The sequence below is a fragment of the Nicotiana sylvestris genome, chromosome 4, assembly GCF_000393655.2.
Source record: "Nicotiana sylvestris chromosome 4, ASM39365v2, whole genome shotgun sequence".
NCBI lineage: Eukaryota > Viridiplantae > Streptophyta > Magnoliopsida > Solanales > Solanaceae > Nicotiana > Nicotiana sylvestris.
This window is the reverse complement of record NC_091060.1, coordinates 25,504,699-25,520,479: the sequence shown is the minus strand read 5'-3', so window position 1 is coordinate 25,520,479 and position 15,781 is coordinate 25,504,699. Positions and strand designations below refer to the sequence as shown.

At 36.5% G+C, this 15,781-nt stretch overlaps 1 protein-coding gene across 1 annotated transcript; it reads right to left on the bottom strand.

Annotated features, from left to right (window-relative positions):
- Positions 1-14,396, bottom strand: LOC104226419 (alpha-galactosidase 1-like). The gene is made up of 15 exons (XM_070171843.1): positions 14,175-14,396; positions 13,224-13,282; positions 13,080-13,123; positions 7,932-7,944; positions 7,564-7,598; positions 7,355-7,458; positions 7,191-7,266; positions 7,045-7,103; positions 6,872-6,937; positions 1,679-1,762; positions 1,538-1,602; positions 1,386-1,468; positions 1,193-1,283; positions 538-728; positions 1-93 (listed from the first exon to the last, which is right to left on the bottom strand). Exons 1-15 carry the CDS (start codon positions 14,378-14,380, stop codon positions 1-3), a joined length of 1,269 nt encoding a protein of 422 aa, XP_070027944.1. The 5' UTR covers positions 14,381-14,396.
- Positions 14,397-15,781: the final 1,385 nt, after the last annotated feature.

The following is a 15,781-nucleotide window of genomic DNA, read 5'->3' as shown; positions in this document are numbered from 1 at the left end:
TCAAGCAGTAGGCTTCAATACATACATCTTGCATGCATGAGAGTTCACTGTTGCTGTCAAATTCCCTTCAAATCTTGTCTTCAATGTCTTGTGCTGCATCTCAAAATCACAACCATGTTATTTTGTACCAAAAAATATGCAAAAATAATCCCTCATTTAAAAAGATTGTCGTAGTTTGACTTGACACAAATTTCAATAAAGAAGAGAAGACTTTTGAGATATGTCGTCTTAAATAAGCCATAACATTTGTGTGACTATAAAACTTTTGAAACTTGTGGCCTTAATTAAACCTGTCATAGAACTCATGTGGCTATAAATGCTTCTTATTAAAAAAATATTGAAAGGTACCAATTTTTTTGAAACGGACTCATAAAGAAATAGTGCCAATCTTTTTGAAACAGAGGGAGTAGCAATCAATGAGTGAATAATGGTTATAAATTAAAGTTCTGCCTTTGTGATTAACTTTGAAATCTTTTATCCTGGAATCTTCCATAGGACAGAGTTAGGAATTTTTAAGTTTGTAAAATAAACACATACCTCCCAAAGATCTCTTGCTTCTACAAGACTGTTAGGAGGGATGCAAATATCTTCCCAGAGAACTGTCATTTCTATTTTAGTAGAGTCGCGGTTGAGAAGCACTAGAGCTACTCTATAGCCTGATAGAGGCCCTGCCCACACCTCGAGATCGCCTTGCATTCTAACCTTTTTGCCCTGGATACCTAATTTATCTGTTTAAAGCAATGAAAATAAGTGTGTTAATACCCTTGAAAACTACTCAAAGGATCTGGTTTCACGTATATGTTGAAGACATAATTAAGTAAATAAAAGTTTGTTCTCTCTAACAGCTTAAGTTTTTAGATGAGATTGTCTTTGATGTCTGATATTAAGGTAGTCTAATTCCAAACCAACTGCAGTACCTAAGCTATCCTTTAACACATTACTCATTCCATAAATAAGGGGCCCTTACAAGAAGTCCCTAGACTAGGGAGATCAAAGGTCACACACTTCAATATGGCATCAGAACAAACAGAGGTCCTGAGTTCGAGTCTCACCACCACCTAATATGAAAAAGAATTTTCACGTGCTTGACTCATAAAAAAGAATCAATTAAGCCCACATGTGAGGGAGTGTGTTGAGGACATAAATCATAACTAATGACTAGTTGCTGTTAACATAATATGTGGTTTAGTACCTTGGTTCACATCAATGACCTCTTTGTTGGCAAGTATTTCTTTGGTATCATTTGATAAGTTTCTCACATCACAACCGATGATAAGAGGAGCCTGGAATTAGCAACAAAGCTAAAAATGGATCATACATTCTGTCGTGAGAAGCATAAATAGTCCTAATAAAAAGTGATATATAAATTTGCCTGTTTTTTTAACCTTTGAAATAGCCCAGAGGCTAAAGTGGACAATGTATTCATCCTTTGTCATCCCTCCATTTCCCACCTCAAGCATATCAGGATCTGTTTTGAAATAATTGTAAGAACATGGGATTTTAATAAAAACTAAAGAGCATCATGTTTAATACTGACCATTCCAACCACCAGGTCGCGCAAGGTCTGCATAAACTTCATTCTGGTCTGCTCGCGAAATCATGCTGTCAAACAAGGATAAATGAACAAGATTTTCAGATTCAAGATTACATGCAATTTATCACTTTATAAATGTTTTACCTTTCCCATTTATCCTGAATATCGATCGTGTTTCTCCAGCTGTTACCTACTTTACCACCCCACAACGCTGGATGCAAGTCGCCCCTATTTAAAATAAATAGGTACATACATAGTATCACTATAATAGTGTGAAATGAGAGCAAAGAAACCACAGAAGAAGAAAGCATAAGTGTAGTCCTTATTAGGGAAAAAGTTGTTGTTGTTGAATATGACAATATCCCACATCGGTTGGGAAGTAAACTTGGTGGAAATATTTTCCTATAAAAGGAGGCCTAATGTTTAGGATTTAAACACACCTCTCATTTGCCTTCTTATCTTCTTAAGGCATTTGTATCTTCTCTCTTTAGTATTATTTCACTTGTATTTTTAGAGTGGAATAAAATATTGGTTGTGTCCGAAGAGTAGGCAAAATTAGCCGAACCTCGTAAATTCTGGTATTCCTTTTATTGTTGCTTTATTGTCTTATTTATTATTTGGTGGCTATTATAATTTTTTGGTATAGTAGTTGTGACTTATTCACACTATATACATTTGGCTTTCGCGACAATTGGTATCAGAGCCAATGTACTGTCTAAGTATGCTCTGTGGTTGCAGTCTGATCTTCCACATCAGAAAAGATTTATCTTGGTAACTGAGTCAAGGTTCTGTCTGAGTATGCTCTGTGGTTCCAGCTTAGTCTGACTTTCCACACCAGAAAAGAAATAATCTTGAATTGTGTCGTCAGCTATTAAATAATATTTGTGTCAAAGATGGGAGACAATAAACAAGAAGAATCTACATCAAGTGTCAACAATACGTCATCATTGGCATCTTCGCTTATGACAAGAATTGTGTCAAATGCGAAATTTGCGGTAGAAATATTTGACGGGTCCGGACATTTTGGGATGTGGCAAGGCGAGGTTCTAGATGTCCTTTTTCAACAAGGGCTAGATCTGGCCATTGAAGAAAAGAAACCAGATGTTATTGGAGAAGAAGATTGGAAGATTCTCAACCGTGTTGCTTGCGGTACCATTCGATCCTACCTTGCTAGAGAGCAGAAATATCCATACACAAAGGAAACTTCTGCAAGTAAATTATGGAAAGCACTGGAGGATAAATTTTTGAAGAAAAACAGTCAAAATAAATTGTACATGAAGAAGAGACTGTTTCACTTCACCTATGTTCCTGGTACCACGATGAATGAACATATCACCAGTTTCAATAAGTTGGTCACAAATTTGCAAAATATGGATACAACTTATGATGATGGTGACTTGGCCTTGATGTTGTTGGCGTCACTTCCTGATGAGTACGAGCACCTTGAAACTACTCTACTCCATGGAAATGACGAAGTTTCTCTCAGAGAAGTTTGTTCGGCTTTGTACAGCTATGAACAAAGAAAGCGAGAAAAACAGAAGGGCGGAGAAGGAGAAGCACTATTTGTGAGGGGTCGTCCTCAAAATCAAACGAGGACAAAGAAGGGAAGATCCAAGTCAAGATCCAGACCCAGCAAAGATGAATGTGCCTTTTGTCGAGAAAAGGGGCACTGGAAGAAAGACTGTCCGAAGTTGAAGAATAAGGCCAAACATAACAATGGAAAGGCCATTATGGATTCAAATGTAGCTGATTGTGATGATTCAGACTTCTCATTAGTTACAACAGAGTCATCAACATCATCAGACATATGGTTGATGGACTCGGCTTGTAGCTATCATATGTGTCCCAACAGGGACTGGTTCATGGAATTTCAAGAAGGAGAATATGGAGTCATCCACACAGCGGATAACAGCCCTCTTACCTCATATGGCATTGGTTCAATACGATTAAGGAACCATGATGGAATGATCAGAACATTAACAGATGTTCGATATGTACCGGATTTGAAGAAGAATCTCATCTCTGTGGGAGCCCTAGAATCAAAAGGGTTCAAAATCATTGCAGAAAATGGAGTGATGAGAGTATGCTCCGGTGCACTAGTGGTAATGAAGGCTAATCGGAAGAATAATAATATGTACCGCTATCGTGGCAGTACAGTTATTGGGACAGCGACAGTGACATCCAGTGACGACAAAGAGGCAGAAGCAACCAAGCTATGACACATGCGCTTGGGACATGCTGGAGGAAAATCCTTGAAAACTCTATCAGATCAAGGATTGTTAAAAGGAGTAAAGGCTTGCAACTTGGAGTTTTGTGAGCATTGTGTCAAAGGGAAACAGACAAGGGTTAAATTTGGTACAGCGATCCATAATACTAAAGGCATTTTGGATTATGTACACTCTGATGTTTGGGGTCCTTCCAAAACACCTTCATTGGGTGGGAAGCACTATTTTGTAACCTTTGTTGATGATTTTTCCCGAAGAGTATGGGTGTATACAATGAAGAGCAAAGATGAAGTGTTGGGAATTTTTCTCAAATGGAAGACGATGGTGGAGAATCAGACAGGCAGGAGAATCAAGTGTATTCGCACAGACAATGGAGGTGAATACAAAAATGATCATTTCAATAAGGTCTGTGAAAATGATGGCATCGTCCGACACTTCACTGTTAGACATACACCACAACAGAATGGAGTAGCAGAACGTATGAACCAGACCTTGCTGGAGAAGGTACAGTGTATGTTGTCCAATGCTGGCTTGGGCAGAGAATTTTGGGCTGAGGCAGTTACATATGCATGCCACCTCATTAATCGCTTACCATCTGCTGCTGTTGATGGCAAGACACCATTTGAAAAATGGTACGGAAAGCCTGCTATAGATTATGACTCTTTGCACGTGTTTGGCTCAACTGCATATTATCATGTGACAGAGTCAAAATTGGATCCAAGGGCAAAAAAGACTATTTTTATGGGAATTACTTCTGGAGTCAAATGATATCGCTTATGGTGTCCTATGACAAAGAAAGTAATATTCAGTAGGGATGTTACCTTTGATGAATCTGCTATGGTAAATAAGGTAACAGAAGATACCAAACAAAATGAAGGTGCTTCTAGGCAGGTGGAGTTTGAGGGAAAATTTATTTTTCCTACACAAGAAGCAGAGGAGGAAACAAATGAAGATTATCCTCTAGAAGGAGAGCCAGTAGAGGAGATTCCAACTCAGGAACCTCAACAACAACTTGAATCAATAGCAACCAGCAGGCCAAAAAGAACAATAACGAAACCTGTTCGTCTCATAGAGACAGTTGCTTGTGCAACCTCAATTGTAGCTTGATGATGTTCCTACCACTTATAAAGACGCAGTCCAAAGTTCAGAAGAAGATAAGTGGAGGATTGCCATGAATGATGAAATACAGTCCCTTCATCAGAATCATACATGGAGATTGGCCAATCTCCCGAAGGGAAAGAAAGCAATTGGGTGCAAATGGGTATTTGCAAAGAAGGAAGGATTTCCTAACCAAGTAGATGTTCGCTACAAAGCAAGATTGGTGGCCAAAGGATATGCTCAAAAGGAGGGAATTGATTACAATGAAGTGTTTTCTCCAGTTGTAAAACATTCCTCCATTAGAATTATGTTGGCTTTGGTAGCACAATTGAATTTGGAACTAGTTCAGATGGATGTAAAAACTGCGTTTTTACATGGAAACTTGGAGGAGGAAATCTACATGACTCAGCCAGAAGGATTCAAAGTTGCTGGAAAAGAAAATATGGTGTGCAAACTTGAAAAATCATTGTACGGATTGAAACAATCTTCTAGACAATGGTACAAGCGATTTGACGAGTTTATGTTGCGGCAAGGGTACAAGAGAAGCAAATACGATCATTGTGTGTATTTGCGCAAGCTTAAAGATGGTTCCTTTGTATATCTTCTCCTATATGTTGATGATATGTTGATAGCTTCCAAGAATTCAGAAGAAATTGATAAGTTGAAGATTCAACTGAAGAAGGAGTTTGAGATGAAGGATCTGGGTGAGGCAAAAAAAATTCTTGGCATGGAGATAATAAGAGATAGACGTTCAAAGAAACTCTGTTTATCTCAGAAAGAACATTTGAAAAGAGTACTACAACGTTTTGGCATAGATGAAAAGACTAAGCTAGTTAGTACTCCACTTGCTCCCCATTTTAAGCTAAGTACTACTATGTCGCCAAATGATGAAGCTGAACAGGAGTATATGTCAAGGGTACCATATGCAAATGTTGTTGGTAGCTTGATGTATGCAATGGTCTGTACGAGACCTGACATTTCACAAGCTGTTGGAGTTATTAGCAGATATATGCATAATCCAGGAAAGAAGCATTGACAAGTTGTGAAGTGGATTCTACGGTATATTCACAATACTGTAGATGTTGGGTTAGTTTTTGAGCAGGAAGACAATCAGTCTGTAGTTGGATATTGTGACTCAGATTTTGCGGGTGATCTGGACAAACGAAGATCAACTACTGGTTATGTGTTTACTTTTGCAAAGGCACCAGTTAGTTGGAAGTCTACTTTACAGTCAACAGTTGCTTTGTCTACAACAGAGGCAGAATATATGGCTATTACAGAGGCTGTGAAGGAAGCAATTTGGCTTCAGGGATTGCTAAAGGAGCTTGGTGTTGAACAAAAAAGTATCACAATCTTTTGTGATAGTCAAAGTGCTATTCAATTGGCGAAGAACCAAGTTTATCATGCAAGGACGAAACACATTGATGTTCGGTATCATTTCGTACGAGAAATTATAGAAGAAGGTGGAGTCACGATGAAGAAAATTCATACTACAGAGAATCCTGCTGATATGCTGACAAAAGTGGTGACTGCGGTCAAGTTTCAACATTGTTTGGATTTGATCAACATTGTTGAACACTGAAGATTGAAGATGAAGACACAACCAAAATTTGTTATTGAGAGAGAATTGAAGATGTGGAATTTTGCCAAGGTGGAGATTTGTTGAATATGACAATATCCCACATCGGTTGGGAAGTAAACTTGGTGGGAATTTTTTCCTATAAAAGGAGGCCTAATGTTTAGGATTTAAACACACCTCTCATTTGCTTTCTTATCTTCTTAAGGCATTTGTATCTTCTCTCTTTAGTATTATTTCACTTGTATTTTCGGAGTGGAATAAAATATTAGTTGTGTCCGAAGAGTAGGCAAAATTAGCCGAACCTCGTAAATTCTGGTGTTCCTTTTATTGTTGCTTTATTGTCTTATTTATTATTTAGTGGCTGTCATAATATTTTGTTATAGTAGTTGTGACTTATTCACACTATATACATTTGGCTTCCGCAACAGTTGTCACCATTCACAAAGACTAAAGAAGATTGGCCGTCCAGCGTTCATTAGAGCTCTTGTCATTACAGGATATCTACACAAGAAAAGGATCACTCATCAAGAAAAGAACACACGATGGACGATTAATGGAATCTGTCACACATGATTTCGCGAGGTTGAACAGAAAAGCCAAATATTTACCGCGCAGTTGGCTTTGTTCCATCATGGTTGCAGTTATCATACTTCAAATAATCAATACCCTGAAGGAAAATGCTGTTACTTACAATTGTATTCGAATTTTTTTACAGTTAAAAAATATCAAGATTAATCTGGAAAATATTATTTACCCATGCTGCAAAAATTTTTGCATCTTGTTCCTCATGACCAAGTGAACCAGGCATTTTTCTGCTGCAAGTATAATACCTGCAGAAACAAGTAAAATCTCTTAAAATGATGTCTTTCGTGATCAAATAAGATATCTTTTTAAAATGAATGTTATGTGCAAGTTTACCCTGCATCTGAGTAGATTCCTAGCTTAAGACCTTTACTGTGAACATAGTCAGCTACAGCTTTCATTCCAGAAGGAAATGTGGACTTTTTAGGTGCAAGATTTCCCTGGAATTTTAGATTTTATAAGTAAAGAAAACTAGTAAGGAAGATAACACATAAAATAATCTGAATTGCAGTACTAAACACAGTTTCTAGTTGAGACAAGGGTACCTGATCGTCGCGTTGAGGTTCAGCCCAACAATCATCTAAAAAAGAAAAATGTTACACATGGACATGGTTTAAGCATATATCAGTTTGTGTAATGGTGTAACCAAAGGTGGATCCAGAATTTAATGTTTTTGAGTTCCTATAATAATCTCGAGTAAATTTTCAATAGTAACTGGGTTCTCATTCACATATTTATAGATATTTAATGAATTTTTCGAACACATTTACACTGTTTGAACAAAAGCTACTGGATTCACGTGAATCGTAGGGTGGATCCGCCACCCTTAACTAAGGAAAGGTAGCTGCACGCAACTATTTTGGACTCGGAATGTATATGTAAATCCTGGATCCATCTTTAGTTGAGGACATACCTATATTAACATACTTATTGTTGGGATAAAAAAATAATCTCGCCCAGGAATAATATCCACAGCAAATAATAATGACACAAGAGAGTAATAATGACACCAAATATTTTAGCGGGATAAAATACAATACCCGAGTGGAGCAATATTACCACTATAATATTACAACTCAGTAATGTCAAGAGACTATTACAACTTTGAAAGAAATAACACTCTTTATTTAAAACACCTCACTACAATATTACTACCACTCACTAGTTATCTCACAGACCACAATCTGTGGATTACTCTCACTGCTTTATGCTTCTCTTGTTATTTTGGTGTGTATCAAAAGAGAAATGGAGCCTGCTATTTATAGAAGATCAGAATGGTTTATTCACTGTAATTTGCAGTGCAAATTACCATCGGTCAAAACATGTGTTTGTGACTTTTGAAATTTGGCAACTTTTTCTAGCCGCCAAACTTGGAAAATCTTTCCAGCCACCCTATTTGACTTCTGCAACTTTTTCATCTTTTTTATGGGTCCTATAAATCTCTCCCTTAATTTTGATTTTTCTTCTTCATTCCAATTCTTGATTTCAATCTTTGAAAATCTTCAAACTTAAGAGGCTTTGTGAAGATATCTGCAACTTGATCATGAGACTTCACATATTTGAGCCCGACTTCCTTCTTGGCAATGCACTCTCTGATGAAATGATACCTTGTATCTATATGCTTGCTTCGATCATGATATACCGGATTCTTGGCGAGTGCCTGTGCAGATTTGTTATCAATACAAATCTCTGTAGCTTCCATTTGTGGCAAATTGAGCTCCTTTAATAATCTCCTTAGCCAAATAGCATAACAGGTACATGATGTTGCTGCTATATATTCGGCTTCACAAGTCGAGAGAGTAACAATTGACTGTTTCTTTGAACTCCAAGAATAACAGAATCACCCAAGAAAAATACAAAACCAGTTGTACTTTTTCTATCATCAATATCTCCCGCATAATCACTATCACAAAATCCCACAAGGTTGAAATCATTAGAAGAAGAATAAAATAACCCAAAACCGATCGTACCTTTTAGGTAACAAAGAATTCTTCTAGTAACCTTTAAGTGAGTAGAGGTAGGAGCCTCCATGAAGCGACTTACTACTCCAACTGCAAAAAGTATATCTGGTCTGGTACAAGTCAAGTACTTCAAAGTTCCCACAAGACTTTTGAAGAATGTGGGATCCACTTTTTCTCCTTCATCAAACTTGGACAATTTTGTCCCACTTTCCATCGGTGTGTTCACGGGGTTGCAATCGAGCATGTTGAATTTCTTCAATATCTCCTTTGTATAGCTTTCTTGAGAGATAAAAATTTCATCCTCCATCTGCTTCACTTCTAGGCCCAGGTAATATGACATGGGCCCTACGTCTGTCATCTCGAACTCACAGGACATATCTTTCTTGAAAGCTTCAAACAAATTTGGGTTATTACCCGTGAAAATAAGATCATCAACATAAAGACAAACAATTAAGATATCTCCATTAGTATGAACTTTAAGGTAAATAGCATATTCATGGAGACAACGAGTAAACCCATTGTCTTGAAAATACTTGTCGATGCAACTATTCCATGCTGTGGGGCTTGCTTTAATCCATATAAAGCTTTCTTCAACCGCAACACTTTATCTTCATGGTTTTTGACCAAGAAGCCCAATAGTAGTTCAACATAGACTTCTTCTTCAAGATAGCCATTTAAGAAGGCTGACTTGACATCTAGTTGATGAATCTTCCACTTCATTTGCGCCGCCAAAGAGATCAGCAAACGAATAGTCTCCATGCGGGTAACAGGTGCATAGACTTCTTCATAGTCAATGCCTTGCCTTTGCTTGTAGCCTTTAGCCACAAGTCGTGCCTTGTATCTTTTCACATCTCCATCAGCATTCTTCTTTGTCTTGTATACCCATTTCACTCCAATTGCTCGATGACCTTTGGGAAGAGTTGTTAACTCCCAAGTGTTGTTCTTCTCTATTGACTCAATCTCCTCCTCCATGGCTTGTCTCCATCTTTTGTTTGTAACAGCTTCATCAAAGTTCATTGGTTCACTGTCAGCAAAGAGACAACATAAAAAATCAAAATTAGTAACTTCTTCTGTGTCCCCATAGAGCTCTTGAATGCTCCTTGTCTTTTGCGGCTGTTCATTTGAACCTTCTTAAGAAGAGGGAGATGCAACATTTGTTAGAGAAGAAGGTAGAGTTGTGTCCTGCATAGGTTCCACGGTCTTCGGTTCTTCTTCATCACCAAAGTATAGAAGAAAATCATATGAAGTTTCTTCCTCAGCTTCCCAATTCCATGCCAGTTCTTCATCAAATTCAACATCACGACTTACCACCACCTTACCGCTGTTTGGGTTGTATAGCTTGTAGCCTTTTGAACTCATATCATAGCCAACAAACACATACTTGACACTTTGATCGTCAAGCTTTGCTCTCCCTTGATGTGGCACATAAGCATAGGCTATGCTCCCAAAGATTCTCAAGTGCTTCACACTTGGCTTTCTTCTACTCCATGCTTCTTGAGGAGTTTGATCTCTAACATTTCTTGTTGGAGACTTGTTATTCAAATAAACTGCACAAGAAACAGCTTCGGCCCAAAATTCCTTAGGCATACTTTTAGCTTTCAACATACATCTAGCCATATTAAGAATCGTTCGATTCTTTCTCTCTGCAACACTATTTTGTTGAGGTGAATAAGGTACTGTTAGAGGGAGACGAATTCCATGAAGTTGACAGACGTCATTAAATTCGTTTGAGGTGAATTTGCCTCCTCTATCGGACCTTAGAGCTTTAATTTCATAGCCACTTTCTTTCTCCACAAGTACTTTGAAATTTTTAAAAGCAGCAAAAGCTTCAGGTTTTTGGTTCAAGAAATAAACCCAAGTCTTTCTACTAAAGTCATCAATGAAAAGCAGAAAGTATTTTCTTTTACCAAAAGAAGGTGGATTGATTGGTCCACACACATCAGTGTGGACAAGCTGGAGCGGCTTGGTTGATCTTGACATGGCCTCCTTTGGAAAACTCCTCCTTGCATGCTTTCCAAGAAGACAAGCTTCACACAATTGATTAGGATGATTAATTGATGGTATCCCATGCACCATGTTCTTTTCTCCCATTGATTTGAGCGCTTCAAAATTTAAGTGCCCAAATCGCATGTGCCAACACCATGATTCATCTTGCACATTAGCCTTCAAACACTTTGCATCAATTGTTTTAAGATTCAGAGAAAACAATCTATTCTTTGCCATATGCACTTTAGCAATTAGAATTCCACTTGAATCTCTAAGCCAAAGATGCATATTTTTCATGTGGATGTCATATTCCTTTTCAAGAAGTTGGCCCAAACTTAAAATATTACTTTTTAATTTTGGCACATAATAAACATCTTGAATTAACTTGTGACTACCATCTTTACAGGAGATCAGAATCGTACCTATCCCTTCGATTTGAACCTTTGAGGTATCTCCAAAGGACACATTACCTCTCACTGTTTTATTGATCTCCACAAACTTCTCTTTGCATCCACACATATGATTGCTTGCTCCATTGTCCAAATACCACGAGCTGCAATCATCTCTGTCTTCTTCCTTGAGTGCCATCAACAACGTTGACTCATTTTCTTCTTTCTTGTCGTCAACAAGGTTAGCCTTTTCTTCAACATGCTACGACATTCCCAAGAGTAATGGCCAAATTTAGGACAATTATAACATTCAATTTTTGATTTGTCATACCTTTGTCCATTATTTTCTTGGTAGTATCCACGCCCTCTTCCTCCTCTTTGTCCACAACCACGACCTCTGAATGTTTGGTGGATTTTAACTTCATTGTTGAAGTTCTTACTATTACTTCTTCCTCTTCCATGACCTCCTTGACCTCGGCCTCGTCCTCGTCCGTTTCCTCGATAGCTTGTTTCACCTCCATAATCCTTGAAGGATGCCTGAGTTTTAAGAAGTTGATCCGATGGAACTTCTTGTCTCCTTTTGATCTTTTCTTCGTGGGCCTGTAAAGAACCTTCCAATTGCTCCACCATCATAGAGTCTAAATCTTTAGATTCCTCAATATCACACACCACAAAATTAAATTTAGGTGTTAAAGTGCGAAGGATCTTTTCTACCACACGGACATCTTCTATGTCCTCCCCGTATCTTCTTAGTTGATTTACAATAGACTTCACTTTTGAAAAATAATACGAGATGCATTCGGATTCTTTCATTTTTAAAACTTCAAAATCAGCCCTTAGAGTTTGAAGTTTTACCTTTTTCACCTTGTCAACTCTTTGAAGAGAATTTTGTAAAATCTCCCAAGCTTCCTTTGAGGTGGTAGCATCTGCCACCTTCTCAAACATGGCATCATCCAAACATTGGTGGATGAGCGTGAGGGCTTGTTGATCTTTCTTTCTTGTATTTGCCAAGACCTCTTTTTCATTTTGGGGCAGAACTTCCTCATTATCGGGTTTTGTATACCCTCTGTCTACGATTTTCCATACATCCTGAGAGCCAAGGATGACTTTCATACGTAGACACCATTTCTCATAATTATTTTTTGTCAGACGGGGTACTGAAAAGATAGCGGACCATTATTTGTCATGGCTCTGATACCATGTTGTTGGGATAAAAAATAATCTCGCCCAGGAATAATATCCACAACAAATAATAATAACACAAGAGAGTAACAATGACACCAAATATTTTAGCGGGATAAAATACAATACCCGAGTGGAGCAATATTACCACTATAATATTACAACTCAGTAGTGTCAAGAGACTACTACAACTTTGAAAGAAATAGCACTCTTTATTTAAAACACCTCACTACAATATTACTACCACTCACTAGTTATCTCACAGACCACAATCTGTGGATTACTCACTGCTTTATGTTTCTCTCGTTATTTTGGTGTGTATCAAAAGAGAAATGGAGCCTGCTATTTATAGAAGATCAGAATGGTTTATTCACTGTAATTTGTAGTGCAAATTACCATAGGTCAAAACATGTGTTTGTGACTTTTGAAATTTGGCAATTTTTTCTAACCGCCCAACTTGAAAAATCTTTCCAGTCACCCTATTTGACTTCTGCAACTTTTTCATTTTTTTTCTTTGTTTCATCTTTTTTATGGGTCCTACACTTGTATCCTAAGTTTATCAAGACCAGTTGAAACCAAGGCATCAGCTGTCAAATAAAAGAAAGTTCAACATCAGGGTTAAATTAAGCAATGCAGGCAAATAACAAATAGTAAATAAATCACTTAGTATCAGTAGTTAACACTTACCCGTTTCTCTTATGACTTTCTCATCAATATTGCAGCCAAAATGGTTACAACTACTCCAACTAAAATAAATATTTTGCTTTTGTTAGTTAAAATTGCCAAAAGGCAAAGAGATTAACTGACTATGTTAACTAATTGCAAGAAAGAGCCAAGACCCATGATTTAAGAAAGTGGATGCATAGTATCATGCAACCACAACTCTATTGTGACAATATATACAATGATTTAACTTATATTTATTGATAGTGTAAAGTTTTTATATTACTGTAATTTAACATATGGTAGCAGGTTGTATGTCTTATCTTTCAAGTAACTAATTCAACTTATTTATTGATAGTGTAAATTTTTTATATTACTGTAATTTAACATATGGTAAAGTTGTATGTCTTATCTTTCAAGTAACTAATTCAACTTATTATGTGCAATTAATAGTAGTAATCTTTTAGAGTATGTAATGTATCGGGTTGTGCCTTATTTTTCAAGTAACTAATTCAATTTATTATGTGCAGTAATCTTATCTTTTAGATATGTGATTTTTTTTTACATTGCCGGTGCATAGAAGTTAAACTCATACTAACTAAGCATAATATGTACACACGCAATTATTCTCTACTTTCTAATTGCACGTATACTTTACTTCTTCCCCTTTTCTGGTTGATTGTTACAGATTAATTAGAGTTAAATCCATCACAACAAAGAACAAACACAGAAACGAATCTAGGATTTTTCTATATATATATATGGCATTGCATCGATCCACTCCTACTTTGTGACATTGGCATCAAACTTTGTATATATATATATTTCAAAGTGAAAACATGAATGCGACTTCATCATATATAGTACATCCACCCGTGAAGTTTAAGATGCAAAGAAAAAAGTAAAAGATCAGAAAATAAGTAAATGGAAATAATCAAATTGACATAATTTACTAATGGAAAAAGTATGATTTACCCCATAGGAGGAGTCAAGCCGAGTCCATTAGACAGCAAATTTCGTCGTGTGTCAAGTGAATCCTCTTTCTCCTTTTGCTGCTTCCATTTGTTAGCTCCGGGCAACCGCAATCCGGCGGTTGGCCGGTAGCAGTAACCACCACATACGGCGGACATCAGTAGCCATAATGCAAGTAGTAACTTGGTCCCTAGTAATTTTATCTCCATCACTTTACTATTTTCTACTATGTACGTGGCTCGTACTATATTCTATTGTGGATTCTTATTGTGTTAAGACTGTTAGCGTAACGTGTATATATAATATATATACACGTTGTATACAAGTTATTGAATGCTGAGTAATGTTATCCATTATATTTAGATAATGATGGACAAGATTAACGTTGTTATATAGTATACCTTTTCGAACACTCTTCCTCTCTTTATTTATGCCAGAAAGTTACTGTGTCCTAATTGGATTTGAACTGTTGTATGCTGACTAAACATTATCCATTGGAAGATATAGTGATTGACAAGATTAACGTTGTTATTATACCCACTCCTTCCATTCCCTCTTTGTGCCCGGGAAGCTAGTAACTATATACATCAAATTGTAGCAATGATTTTGTTAGTATCACCTTATTTTGAAAAGTGTTTTTTTCAATTTTGTTGGTGAGAAGTAGATTATGTTTGACTAATAAATTTAAAAAGCAATTTTAAGCAGTAATTAGTGTTTGACCAAGCTCTTAAAAAATGAGTCAAGTATATTTTTCTCAAAAGTTTTTTTAAAAAATATGCTCTCGGAAAGAAACTACTTTTCTTGCTTCTAAAAAGCTGTTAGTCTGTGTACTCACAAGAGCACTTTTTTTTCCTTCTAAAAATTTTCAAACACCTTAACTTTAGGAATAAACACTTTTACCAAATAACAACAAAATCCCTTTTGGCCAAAAAGAAGCTAGGTTGAACACTCGATCATATGCAGTGATATATATATATATATATATATAAAAGATGATGGATCCTCTTACCTTCTTTGTGTGTTTACTTTTTTATTTTTTTGAATGCTTTCGGTAAAAATTGTACCTCCACTAGTATTAGACCTGCAGGAGTCCGACTCTTTCTTCCGGTTCGTACTTTAATTAAAAAGACACTGGTTTTATCAATCCCACTTTTAGGTGAATTTACTTCATTTACAAGAAAATTTGATGTATCATTAGTCTGTAGCCTCAAGCTTATTAAAGTAGATATATATTTTTTTTATTATTTAGGAATACAGATAATTACTTGTCTGTCTGGTTTTGGAAGATTCATTGCAGGAAGGAGGATGAGGTATTATATAAGCCTTTTGTAAAGAAGGAAAATTTTAGTGTTCTTCTGCTGAACTGAACTTGATATGAAATCCAAGAATTAATATTATATGGTAGCTTGAAACCTATCTGGTTAAAACTTTATTCTATGATACTTTTCTTACAGTTAATGTCATTATATTTTATTCTATGATACTTGTAGCTTTATTTTATTCTATGATATTTTTCTCAGATTGATGTTATCACACGTTAGTAATATAGGTAAACCCTACAATCACACAAAAGAAAATCTATATATAGTACTAAAATCTTTTCAGTTTCG